A 12,299-nucleotide genomic window follows, 5' to 3' on the forward strand; every position below is an offset into this window, starting at 1 on the left:
GAACGATTCAGGTGATAGTCTGGTTCCAACAGCCAAATATCCTGACTTTGAATGCTAAAGGGAACCAGACGGTTGATATAGATTGGCAAAGGTGTATTTGCAATGCCGTAACGATAGCAGTTGAAAACTGCGTTGCGACTGCCGTAACAATAGCCACTGCCTGGATTAAAATGTAGATATGGAAATATGATTGAATCGTTTTTCTAGAAATTGAAAAGTAAACTGGGTGAAAAGACACACAATCCATCAGGACAACTTACCATTTTTCCCTGTGCAGTAACTTGTACGTCTCCATTTTGTTTTGGTTTTCATAAATTGTAAAATGTCCATACCAGCATGCACACTGAACTGAGTTAACTTAACACACTGCACGTTTACTTTTCCAGATAGGCAATCGTATCTACATGTATGATGGCTGAGCCAGAAGCAGGTCCTGCAGAAAGGGAAGTGACAGTAAGTTTGTGGAAAACCATTTTATTTGATAAAAAAAACCATGTATTCTGGGGGAAAAAAATCAGGCTGGATTTATCCTTCTTAATCTCTGGCAGGAGCTTCTACAGGTCACTTAGTGGTCAGTCGGTCTGTCTGTCTGTCTGTCTGTCCCGAAAATTGACCAAAAGTATGGTGTTCCATATATGCCATCAGCGTCGCATTGTTCGGCTCTGGCAGGGATCTTTGTGCACTCGTACTTGTTATTTTGTACATAGAACCTGATAAATTTTGAATTTGAAGAAATATCAACACAGCTTTGAAGTGTGTCCAAAGCGACAGGAATTTACATATAGTGGAATCCGGCGACCAGAATGAGAAGCTTTTACTGGGGTGGTGTCACGCTCATGCACATGCTGCAGGCGTTTTTGTAGACGAGGCGCACACGCATTTTGGTGTTCCTTTTTGTCGAAAAAGCCCGGAGTGTGCGTGAACTACCTGAACACGACTCGTGCGAGAATAGTGCCACTGCAGAAAACGGCTGCCCGCAGGTTTTGTCTACATCTCATTGTCTGTTTTAATTTCATGTTTACAACGGACAGAGTGTAAATCCTTGAACTTCATTTATAATCTTGATACCAATATTCTTTCTCCTCATAGAATCTCCGCTTTCATCAGCTCACTCGTCTGCGGATATTTGACAAGAAACCAGAGACACTGACGCCTCAGCAACGATGTCAGTTATTGGCCGTCTCCAGTAAATATGGCTTCACGTTTGTAGGCTGTGATACAGGTAAGACTGGTGACACTGCAGTTCTTATTATATGGTTCTGCTCGGTGTAAATTATGGCTGAAAGAAATTGCATGCTACGAAGAAAAACTGTGATTAATAGTGAGTCACAAGTTTTATGAGTTTGTCGGTCTTGCTGAGCAAAACGTGAATGTGCTAAACCAATTTATGTGCTTATAGGTAATATGCAACATTTGCTTTTGCTGTAATTTTCAGAAATGGATGGATTTGGGATTGGTATTTTATAGCAAATATTGTTACACTGACCTATTTAAAATTTTGTGTTCATACATGCTGAGAAATATAACAAGAAAAAAATGCTGTTATTGTTGTCTGGTTCCTGACCCTACTTCAGACGAAACAGAGCAAGTTGTAGGTCAGGAAAACAAACTAGCTGGCTTTCAACCACTCACGGATGTGTAACTGATTGCAAACAAAATGTGGACTAACTACATTTAGTAAATTGAAAAAAAGTCTGGTCTTTTCCGACCATCGTTGGAAATTGATACAAAAATTCCAGTTTTCTTGAAAATGACACCACTGGTGCCATGATTACACAGGATGCTTGAGACTATTATGCACTTAAGAGTCAAGTAAGGTATTTCATAATTTTTGGTAGTTTTGTTTTTCGATGTTTTGCAAATGTTCTATATTATCTTTAATAGCTTTATGAAATTGGCCACTTTTTTTCAGTCCAGCATTTTAATTTCGAATTTTTCTTTGTCAGGTTTGAAGATCCTGAAAACTGCCGACATCAGCAAACTCAGTGACCAACACCAGGATAGTCCTAACACTGCAGGTGGGTTTGTTACGTCCAGTCTCCACATTTTGCTGTCTCGAATTGCGTGTAATTGAGCTTCACAAAAACACTAATTCAAATTTCACTCAGCAACAGTAATGAATGTAATTTGTCGTCAGCAAGTTGTGTCACTTTGAAGGTACCAGGATGCTCAAATGCATCACATAACAGATGTGGTTAGTTTGTAATTTACAGAGATGAAACCTCCGATTTTAATCCGAAAACCAACTTTTTGACTTTTCCCAACAAGTTTCCAATTTTGTAATGATTTGTCCCACAAAACTTGATTTTGTTTCCGCCGATTTTTTCACAATATGTGATTTTATTTAAAAAAGAAAAGGGATACTAAGTCCGAATTTCAGGCCAGGAAATTAATTCTGGTTAAAATAAGAGCATTTTGAAATTAGTGCGCGACATTGCAAAATTTTAGTACACGAGAACAAAGGAAGTGCCCTACTTCTATGCCTGTGTAAGCATGAGTGTACATGTACATGTGTAACTGCAACACGGCCCAGATTTCAGACATGTATTTTTGTTACGCTTTTTTCTGATTGTTCTCCCATATGCCAGTTTCATCCCTGAATTTATCACGAAGCGTGAGATTATGTGAAACTGTTGCTGTCTTTGACAAAGATCCTTCTGCTGTTGAACTTGAAAGGTTTCTGTCATGTTTTTTTTTTTCAGCTAAAGATTACCCATGCTTGAAGGTCACACTGAGCGCTAACGCTCAACCCGTGAACTTGGCATTGAGCCCCGATGATCTCATATTGTCAGTATGCTACATGACCGATAGTGGCCTCTTGATGGCGCTGTTTGACGTCCGGACTCTAGTGTACAAGGTAAATATAATAAGGCACAAAGACATTTTTCAGTGACATGCTAACAACTAATCTGTTGTCTCCAACAATCCTGCAGTGATGTAAGTGTATGACTAGGTTTGAACCACACCCATTTTCACCATATTTGGTCGTTACAGAGCATCAATGCAAAACCGTTCGCCACGGCAACCCTCTCCAAGGAGACAGACTGCCAATTGGTCAACCTTCTCTGGAATCCAGGCAACCCAACCTTCTTTGCCACATGCCTGTCAGACGGCAACCTGGCATTGTGGGATTACTCGGGGGACAGCTTGCAAATGACTTATCTGCTACCTAGTGATGTTGAGCCAACCGCAAGTAAGTTTGGTCAAGATATGCAATCAAACGTGTTCATGCCTCTACAAATGCTGTTCAATTCTAAATTGATGAATTTAACCAGACAATTTCGTCCATGTAACGGTAAAAATTATCTGCATTCTGTGCATGTATTTCGAATTCAAAAACAGCTAAACAAAGTTACCTTGAGGTAGAAGAAATAACCTTTATTCTTTATAGAATTGAATTTGTTAAAGAAACTTCTATAAAGTTGCAGCATAAAGCTATGTTTTTCTGGCACTAGTATTTGTGTTGCCAACCGCCTGACATTTGACATCAGTAAATTATTATTTGAATTAACATATGTACAATGTGCTGTGAATATTATTTCCATCTATCCATTTTTTAGCTGTTCTCAGTTTCAATTGGAAAAAGGTTTTGTTTTTGTTAACATTATTTTTCCCTCCGTTTTCATTCTACAAGCCATTTTGGGAACTTCCTTTTTTTTTAAATGACAACTTTAAACTTTGCATAGTCATTAACACTAACCTTGCCAAATCCTCCAAAATCCTCTTTGCAAAATGGAGGATTTTGCAGGATTGAGGCTATAATGGCAAAAGTGTGTGGCTGATTTTGGAGGATGCACTGTTTCAAGGTCTTGGGCCGGACCTTGTGTTGTTTATGCTCAGCTGTGCATAAATTTAGACCTAGATTATACTTGAAATCCTCCGCACTGCTCCAGGATGTCACTGGCTCTGCCTCAACATATTGACAGTGATTGCTGGAGGATTTTGCAGGATTGAGGCAGTAGTCACCCCTCCAAGGACCACATTCAAGAAATAAAGGAGGATTTTGCAGGATTGAGGCTGTATGCAATTTTTACAAGCAGGCAGTCGGAGGATTTTGCAGGATTGAGGTTGCATCTTAGCAAAATACCGAGGGAGTTGAGGTTAAACAAGTTTGTACTGTCAATTATAGACAATCAAAAACATTTTGGGAACAGCTTTGTGGTTGTTCAGTTACAACCACTATCTCTAGTTTCATTATTCTTGACTTTTTTCCAAGCTGTAGTGTAATAATTCCCATTTAATCTGTGAGCTGAGTTTACTCCTCGATTCTCTCACACAGTGTGTTGGAGCCCCAAGGGCAAGCAGATCGTTGTAGGGACGTCATCCGGTAAACTGATTCAGTATAATCTGAAACTAGAGCAGAAAAAGCTGATATCCCCTCCAGACTTCAGTGAACCAACCAAAGGTGAGCATTCAAATCACTCATTTGCATGTCAAAATCAAGCTGGATGGGTCATTGGCTGTTTCAAGCTATGCAAATAAGTTGCTTTATTGTAGGCTTAATTTGACCAATGACAGAGTGAATGTAGTTTATGAATATTCATGGTTGCAGTTTCATAAATATGTTGTGCAGGAAATGGGGCAACCATTTATTTTGTTGTCAAAGTTTGGCTAAGAAGGTGTAGAGTCTTAGTGTATTTTGGCTGCCCTGGTTTCCGTTATGACTGAGAACAACTTAAATGGATACGTTCTAAAAGATGTTTGGAATATGTTGCCATTGTAGGGAAACAGCTATTTTTAAAAACATTTTAGAATAATCTAGGGTCTTCATTTTTGATATTACGTCCAAAATCACGTGACCCTTCCTTCCAGTTGAAACCATAAGTGCCTTGTAATATAAAATTGGTAAAAGATGCGAACTTGCTTTCAACGATGTATGCTCTGGCTAATTTGTTCTTTACAAAAAAAAAATAACGGTGACGTCATAAAATGTTGAAGCATCCTGTAGCAGCAGATTGTTATAGATGATTATAGTTGAAAATTGATGTGATGTCATCATGACATCATCACGTAACATGTGACGTCATAATTCAAAGCCCTATGAGAATGTAATCACAAAATATATGCCACCATTTATTATAAACAGAACTGCACATCCTTCCTTGATGGAACTTATACTTGAAACTTTACATGTCACATGTCACAAAAAGTTACCGAAACAGCCCTGTGTTTGTCCACAAACATAAGTCTAGTTTCAATTGTTTTTCATACTGTTTTAGATACGTTATTTAGTATTAGTGAATTTTTGTTTTGGCGTTGTAGTTGTGGATATACTGTGGCTGTCCACCTACGTCTTTGCCGTGGCCTACATTGATGCTGAAGAGACCCTTCAACCAAACCTCACCATTGTCAATGCACCTGTAAGTAATCATCAACCCTAACCCCCTAGTACTTCCTCAGGACTACCCTGCTACATCCAACAGAGTCCAACCAGACTTTCCTGCTCAATCCACTGTGCCTCATTTTCAGTTGTCTGCTGAATCCAACGGAGTCCAACAATGCGTTATAATGCGGTTCAGTTGCCTGCTGAATCCAACATTTTGCATGAGGAATGTACACAAGGGGTTGTTAACTGCTCAATCCAACAGGCTCCATCGGGTATGTGACATAGTTGGATCCTGTTGGATTCAGCAGGGTTAGGGAGATGAAATTTTCTTGGGAACACATTTTGTGCCCCTCTTTCTACTCCTCTTAAATGTATGAAAACAATTTGACATCCCTTTTTCAGTTAATTTTATTGAAAAGTGCATTTCTTTAAATGTTCCCTGCTCTTTTTTTTTGGACAACTGAGGGCGCTGTTGCTGCGATGTCATTTCAGGAAGACACTGTTCAGTTAGGGGTTTTCTGTTCAAATTGTGAATCAAAAAATTGCTTATGTGAGAAAAGTTTGCTCATTGGCCTAGTGCCATGTACTGACACAACATCGAATCACCAAAGAAAAGAAAAAAATCATGGCAGCCAAATATCCAAAAGTTCTGGGAACTTTTTGTTCTGAATATAGGGGTGACATTGAGGTTTTTGCCTGAAATGACATCACATTTATGCTCATGAATATGGAAATTCACTTAAGCATCAAAAAACAAAAAGACACCAAAATACCCTTGAAAATGGCAAAACCAAAATTGAAAATAAGGTTAACTGGCACAAAAAGGTACATTTTCAGGGATTGCATTATAAAAATAAGGTGTTTCATGGCAATATGCGCCATCTTGTCAACGGGGCAATTTTACACGTGTTGCTGTGTATGTATCATCAATGCAAAACATTTGCGTTTCCAAGTCATCATGCGGTCATTCCAAAATGCGCTCGCGTCTAGCAATGCGTGTTCTTTTTTGCCCCGTGAACAAGATGGCGCATATTACCATGAAACTGCTTATTACATTGCATGCTCCCATTAAGATGTCTTTAAATGTCTGGAAACTAATTGATCCAACAGTTACTCTGCATTCAATCTTAATTTGGAAGTGAGTGATAGTTGTTCTTTGACCCCATTTCATTATAGAAAGAAGGCCGGCCAACCTATTCCAACTTTGAAGACGTGTGTTACGGCAGCGGGGAAACCAGGACTGCACAGTACCAACTGCTAAATGCTGGACTGCTGGAGAAATGGTAAGTAGTGTCAGTCGGCCTGTGAATGTTGAACAACACAGACTAGTGTAGCATTCAATTTGGGTTGATACTCGCCGTTTTGGAAAGTCAGTTATTTTCAAGACTGCTGCAGTTTTTTTTGGTTTATATGTACATGGGCAACTCAAGCGTTATGTAATGTCCGTGACAGAGCTTTGATAAGCTGAGTGAGTACACCTGAAAATGTGTTTTTCCAATCTTATAGGTCTCGTTCAAATGATGTCATTTCCGACAGACTAGCCACGTGCATCGGCATTTTGACCATCAACTTGCATAACGCGCATCAGCTACGTCGTATTTGGAACACATTTCGAGCAACAAGCGCGCATGATTGGAACATTTTCAACTCCATGCAATGCGTGCTTGATTGCGTAAAATACGCTATTGCAGTTCTTCTACAGAGATAGCCATCATTGAGCGAGCCCTATACATCCATCATCTAGTAATGGTCAAGGAGATTACAGACCAGGAGTTTTGGATCATTTCTTGGAATCTCGAACCCTCCTGCTATTTAAACAGTCACAGACAGTCAAAATTTCCATCCACTTCCCCATTTATACTTTTAACGCAGGCTAGTCATCAGCTGTCAGATCATATGTCAAGCAAGCACTGTGACTGGTCAAACTCAGTCAACAGACATGAACAGACAAAGCAGGCAATTGTGGGCACCGCTGGCTTATCAATTACACCCAGCCAAAGCAAAGCTGTACCAAGTTACATAATAAGTCTCAACCAGTGAATCCTGGGCCCAATTTCATAGCGCTGCTTAACAGCCGACTTTGTGCTTACCGAGCCTCCATCTATTTAATAGGGACCGTTAAGCAGTAAGCACATCAAAAGCATGCTTAACCCCAGAAGGAAACTTTGCTTAAATCAGTGACGTAACAATAGAAATCTCCATGCAGGTGCAACCGTTAGCATGAAATAGTGCTTAAGCAGCAGCATGATTTTCTGCTATACCGTAATTTCCTGCGGATAAGGCGCGCGGCGGATAAGGCGCAGGTCCCTAAAATCACCCAAAAAAAATTCAAACGCCAACAGATAAGGCGCACCGCCGCATAAGACGCATGTTTGACCGCACACAGAAGAACACCAGGCGTCACCCGGTGTCGGTATATCGCCACAAAGGGGCCATTGTGTTGCCTTAGAACGATCACACTATTCGGAGGATGAATTAAGCCGTGTCCGCACTGGACTTTTTTTTTTGGAAGGTTTTACCGAGACGATAGTAAAATGAGAAATGGTCAAATGTGACCACTGTCCGCAAATTTACCCAGACCGCGTGGGAGAAGTAACCGAGCTGTCACAGTGTCAGTACAATTACTCACCGTACACAGAAAACAAATTGCCGATCACATTTTCAGCCGCCGATACGCACAGTAATATTACACACGCCATTTGCATGCACAACATAATCGTTTACACGATATTATTTCATCTTGACACGCTAAATCTTGACGAAAAGGCCTGTAATTCTGACGGATTTGTGATGCACGTCGTCGAAGCCATGCCGCTGTACGATATTCCGTGCGGCAGCAGTGCCATCAGTATTCGTTGGTTCCCATCGCATGCTTACAGAATCGAAGCTATGATGTGGGCCAGGAACCAGTGACTACGGCCTACATACGGTACCGGACCATGATGTTCCGTGCATGACTACAGTAGCGTATCAGGACGAATTTGGATCGTAGAAAATAACATACATCGGTGAAGAAAGAGAATTTCCGCAAATTAATTCTCAGAACGTGATCTCTCTTCTCTGTGTATGTATTTGTCCGTTGAAATATATATTTTAACGAGATTTTACCGCTCGGACTTGATGATACACCGCAGCGTGTTTCTACAAAATGTTCGGCCACACGTGCACTGAGGTTCGCGCGGTCTCTGTATGCATAACCTGGCGCTCGGGCCGGAAGTACGCTTTCCTGAGCCGCTTTTACCGACTCGCACTGTTTTCATCTTGATCTTCAGGCTTGCAGACTTCGAAGATATCCTGTACAATAAACACCCTCAACGTTCACACAATAGAACTTGAGTGAATGCGATTTCCAAACGTTTAAGTAATTCTGATTGCAGCATTTTCGGAATGAAAAAACGGCCACAAAGAAAAACGTTTGTATGACGGCATTGTTGGAACGAAAGCACGATCACTAAGGGGATCAACTCATTGCGGCATTGTTGGAAGGAAAGCACGATCATGGGGGATCAACACATCGCGGCATTGTTGGAATGAAAATACGGTCACAATGTCTGGAGAGTTGAGCCTCGGTTGACCGCATTATTGATTGCGGCATTGAAAGAATTCTTCACACAAAGACCGTCACTTGGAACTCAAGCGACACCAGATAAGGCGCACCTGTAGATAAGGCGCAGCGATGTTTTTGTGGTCTGGAAAGTCAGATAAGACGCGTCTTATCCGCAGGAAATTACGGTAGTAAGCACAACTTTCCTGCTTACTGTTAAGCAGTGCCATGCAATTGGGCCCTGCTTTATGTAGGCTGGGAATTCTTAACTGTTGAAAACAGTCACTTGTTTGATTTTGACTGCAAGGACCACTTTGCACAGAATGTATGTTTGCATAGGAGGGTTAATTAGATATCATGGTTAATTGGCTCTGTCATGGACATTACACTTCCTTTCATAATGCTGGGATTGTCCACATGCAGGTTGCATCTATTTGAGTTTATTATTGACCAGTTATGAGTTGACTCAAGGCTTCTGTCCTTTTGGTTTCTCGGTTGACAGGAGTTTCATACTAGCCACGTCCAGCAACTCTATGGAAGCGGCCGTGATTGGTCAGTCGCGAGAGGACAGAGCATCATGGGAGATCTGGACGGTGGACGACGCAGCCCGCATTGAGATGCCCCTGAGTGGGGACGATGAGGACACATTCCCTATGGGATTAGCACTGGACCTATCATCAGAAACAGATGTCAAAATTGGTGAGCTCAACCTCATCAATATTCAAACCTTTGGAGGTCCCCCCCCCCAAACAAAAATTATTTTAAGGGGCCATTCTGAATAGTCAATGTTTAAACATGTCAATGTTTTTTCAAAATTGTTTTGACCCACCCACCCACCCCTAATTTCGATGTTTAAATGTTGAATGACTATTCAATATATCCTATACACTGAAGAATGAAAATATGCCTCAATTAGGGATGCGGAGGTCGACTATAAACAAGGTTAACAGATGACAACAGAACAACGCAGACATGACAGACAATCTCCAAGAGGCCACTGGGTATTTTGGATTTTTTTCCCCTTCATCTTTTATTTTTTTTTTTCCCTATTTTTTTAATTGAAAACTGAATTCCGATTTTCAGTTATTTCCTTTGACCCACCCACAATTTCGAAAAAAATCATCAACAGTTTTTAACACTGACTTTTCTGCATGGCCCCTACCTGATAGCTTGTTAAAATGGGTACTGTTAAATTCTCTTACAAAAAGTAACAACATTAGAAGTTATGGAAATCCTTCTCTATTATTTATTAACATCTTATTATAAGCCCTAACTCTCTCCTTACTTTTACTAAGTAAACGACCATGTCCATCAAAAATGCATCTCTCGCTCAGCTTCACATACATGACATAACAAAATCCACCACTGAATTGCTCGTGGATTTTGATGGACTTCATACACATATGACTACAGCAGCTTATATGACAACAGCAGTACTGGATGCTAGGCAAAATTCATTTAATTCCCCAACCGTGCTTCAGGCCTCCTGGCCCAAGCCCATCATACTCCATCACTATTAAGTCGAACCAGGCCAGCAGGACCAAGTCCCCCAAAATCCAACTAAATGGGGGATGGATTTTGATGGAGTTGGTAAGGTAAGGGTTAAATTGTAACTGTGCAGATAGTGAAAATATAGAATGATTTTAATGTTATTAAGAGTTATTTGGTGTTTTTTTCTAATGATGAAGTGAAACACTTTCCTTTTTTTTGTGTAGGAACGACGAATTACCAAGCCCCTCCGATCGTTATGGTACTGTCCACCGAGGGTGTGCTGTGTCCATTCTACATTCTGAATTCTGATGCAACAGTGCCCATCACCAGCAAGGCTGAACCATTGCCTCGAGAGGGGGAGAGAGTTGCAAGTGGTGGGTAACAAGAAACCAAAAAATCCGTAGTTTTACTTTCCTTATGCAAGTACCGAAACAAATGCTTTCTTTGATTTCCAAAATTTCAAATTAAAATTTAAGATAACTCTACTTACTAAAGTATGCATTTAGTTGAGTCCCTTTCATTGCAAAGTTTGAACAATTATAATGGATAATGACAAAAGTGAACACACTTGTTGCAATAATTACAGTTTGAATTAGTTGATTACCATATTTAACCCATATTTTACTGATTAAGTATGCAAGACACCCGCCTCTTGGCCTCTTGACCTCTAGATTTTGACCAATCAGCAGGCGCTTTCTATATCTCATCATGGATATCTATAAATAAAACCTAGACACACTGTGATTTGAGCAAAAAGAGTCTGCGGTCACGCGCTCTGTAACAATATGTAACAGATATGCTGGCAATAATAGAGCCGGCCAATCACAGTCGTGTCTAGGTTTTGTAGACACTGCATCCAAATCGACCAATCACAGTTTTAGTCCTGATTTGGGAATGAAATGATGTGACAAACTAGTAAAGTCAACTCCGATTGGCTGGCACGCGGCGTCGCATAAATTTGCATTCCTAGATATATCAGACGTTTGACCGAAGATAGGGCTCTGTGGAGAACGGATGATAATCAGACAAGGTTAACTAGAGGATATGTCACATTTTCATTGAACCTCAAACCTACGCATACGTTTGATTGTACTTAGTATTTCTTTGCTTTGGTTTGCAGGGCAAGCGGTAGGCCTACCTAGTCAGACTCAAGCCAGCAAGCCAGCAGCTGCTCCAGACACAGCAAAGTAAGGATGCTTCTGATGCCTATCTCTCAAATCTCTACTGAAGGCCTAGCAGGGTCTCTCTTTTCATCGAAATAACGTGCATAAATTTACTTGAAATTCAGTGCTCATTTTTCTTTGCAAGTAATTAATATTTCAAGCTGGAAAAAGTAGCGGTGCTGAATGTTTTTAAGTTATTCTTCGCTTGCACCCATTCAGCCTTGGTTTTAAAATGAGGATGTGGTACGGAGTATCCTGTACATGTACTGTTGGTTATAGGTTGGGTTGGGGCTAATGTTATTCATTGATTGACAGTGAAATTTCAATGTTCTTTGTTTCACCCCAGGCCGACTACAAGTTTCACAGCCGCCCTCCCCATCCACAAGTCCTCCAGCACGGGTAGTTTCCCCCTCGGTTCCTCCTCCTCCTCCTCCTCTACCCCCACTGGCTCTTCCGATCGCAGTGCCAGTTTCTCCTTCGCTGGCCCAAAACCTCTGGGTAGCCCTGCGGCGCCCAGCTTCGTTTCCGGCGGGATTTTCAACAGACCTGATGCAGGTGGTAGCGGCGGTAACGCTTCCTTCATGTTTGGTAAGACGGCAGACGGCAAGAGTGGAAGCGCGTCGTTCCTACCGCCCAAGCAATCCCCTGCTAGTACGAACCTGGCCCCAACGACACCTTCTCCTGGTGCTGCTCCTTTCCAATTCAAGGTATGTCTTTACTTCTCCAATGCTATCTGGCCGTTTGGACCAAAGAGATTCTTTCCTTAGGTGATTTT

General features: G+C 41.1%; 1 protein-coding gene across 3 annotated transcripts in view; it reads left to right on the forward strand.

Annotated features, from left to right (window-relative positions):
• The window catches only part of LOC119734311 (nuclear pore complex protein Nup214-like), a 32,011-nt gene that overhangs the window by 1,992 nt on the left and 17,720 nt on the right, over positions 1-12,299 (forward strand). For all 3 annotated transcript variants that reach the window (XM_038207741.1, XM_038207743.1, XM_038207744.1), the window contains exons 2-13: positions 387-453; positions 1,090-1,222; positions 1,947-2,018; positions 2,703-2,857; positions 2,995-3,193; positions 4,280-4,405; positions 5,263-5,360; positions 6,503-6,609; positions 9,373-9,569; positions 10,586-10,735; positions 11,482-11,548; positions 11,871-12,231. In XM_038207741.1, the coding sequence (XP_038063669.1) occupies positions 409-453; positions 1,090-1,222; positions 1,947-2,018; positions 2,703-2,857; positions 2,995-3,193; positions 4,280-4,405; positions 5,263-5,360; positions 6,503-6,609; positions 9,373-9,569; positions 10,586-10,735; positions 11,482-11,548; positions 11,871-12,231 (1,710 nt within the window). In that variant the 5' untranslated portion in view covers positions 387-408. The remainder of the gene's footprint in view (positions 1-386; positions 454-1,089; positions 1,223-1,946; positions 2,019-2,702; positions 2,858-2,994; positions 3,194-4,279; positions 4,406-5,262; positions 5,361-6,502; positions 6,610-9,372; positions 9,570-10,585; positions 10,736-11,481; positions 11,549-11,870; positions 12,232-12,299) is intronic.

Source organism: Patiria miniata, unplaced genomic scaffold, assembly GCF_015706575.1.
Source record: "Patiria miniata isolate m_02_andy unplaced genomic scaffold, ASM1570657v1 HiC_scaffold_27, whole genome shotgun sequence".
Classification (NCBI taxonomy): Eukaryota; Metazoa; Echinodermata; class Asteroidea; order Valvatida; family Asterinidae; genus Patiria; species Patiria miniata.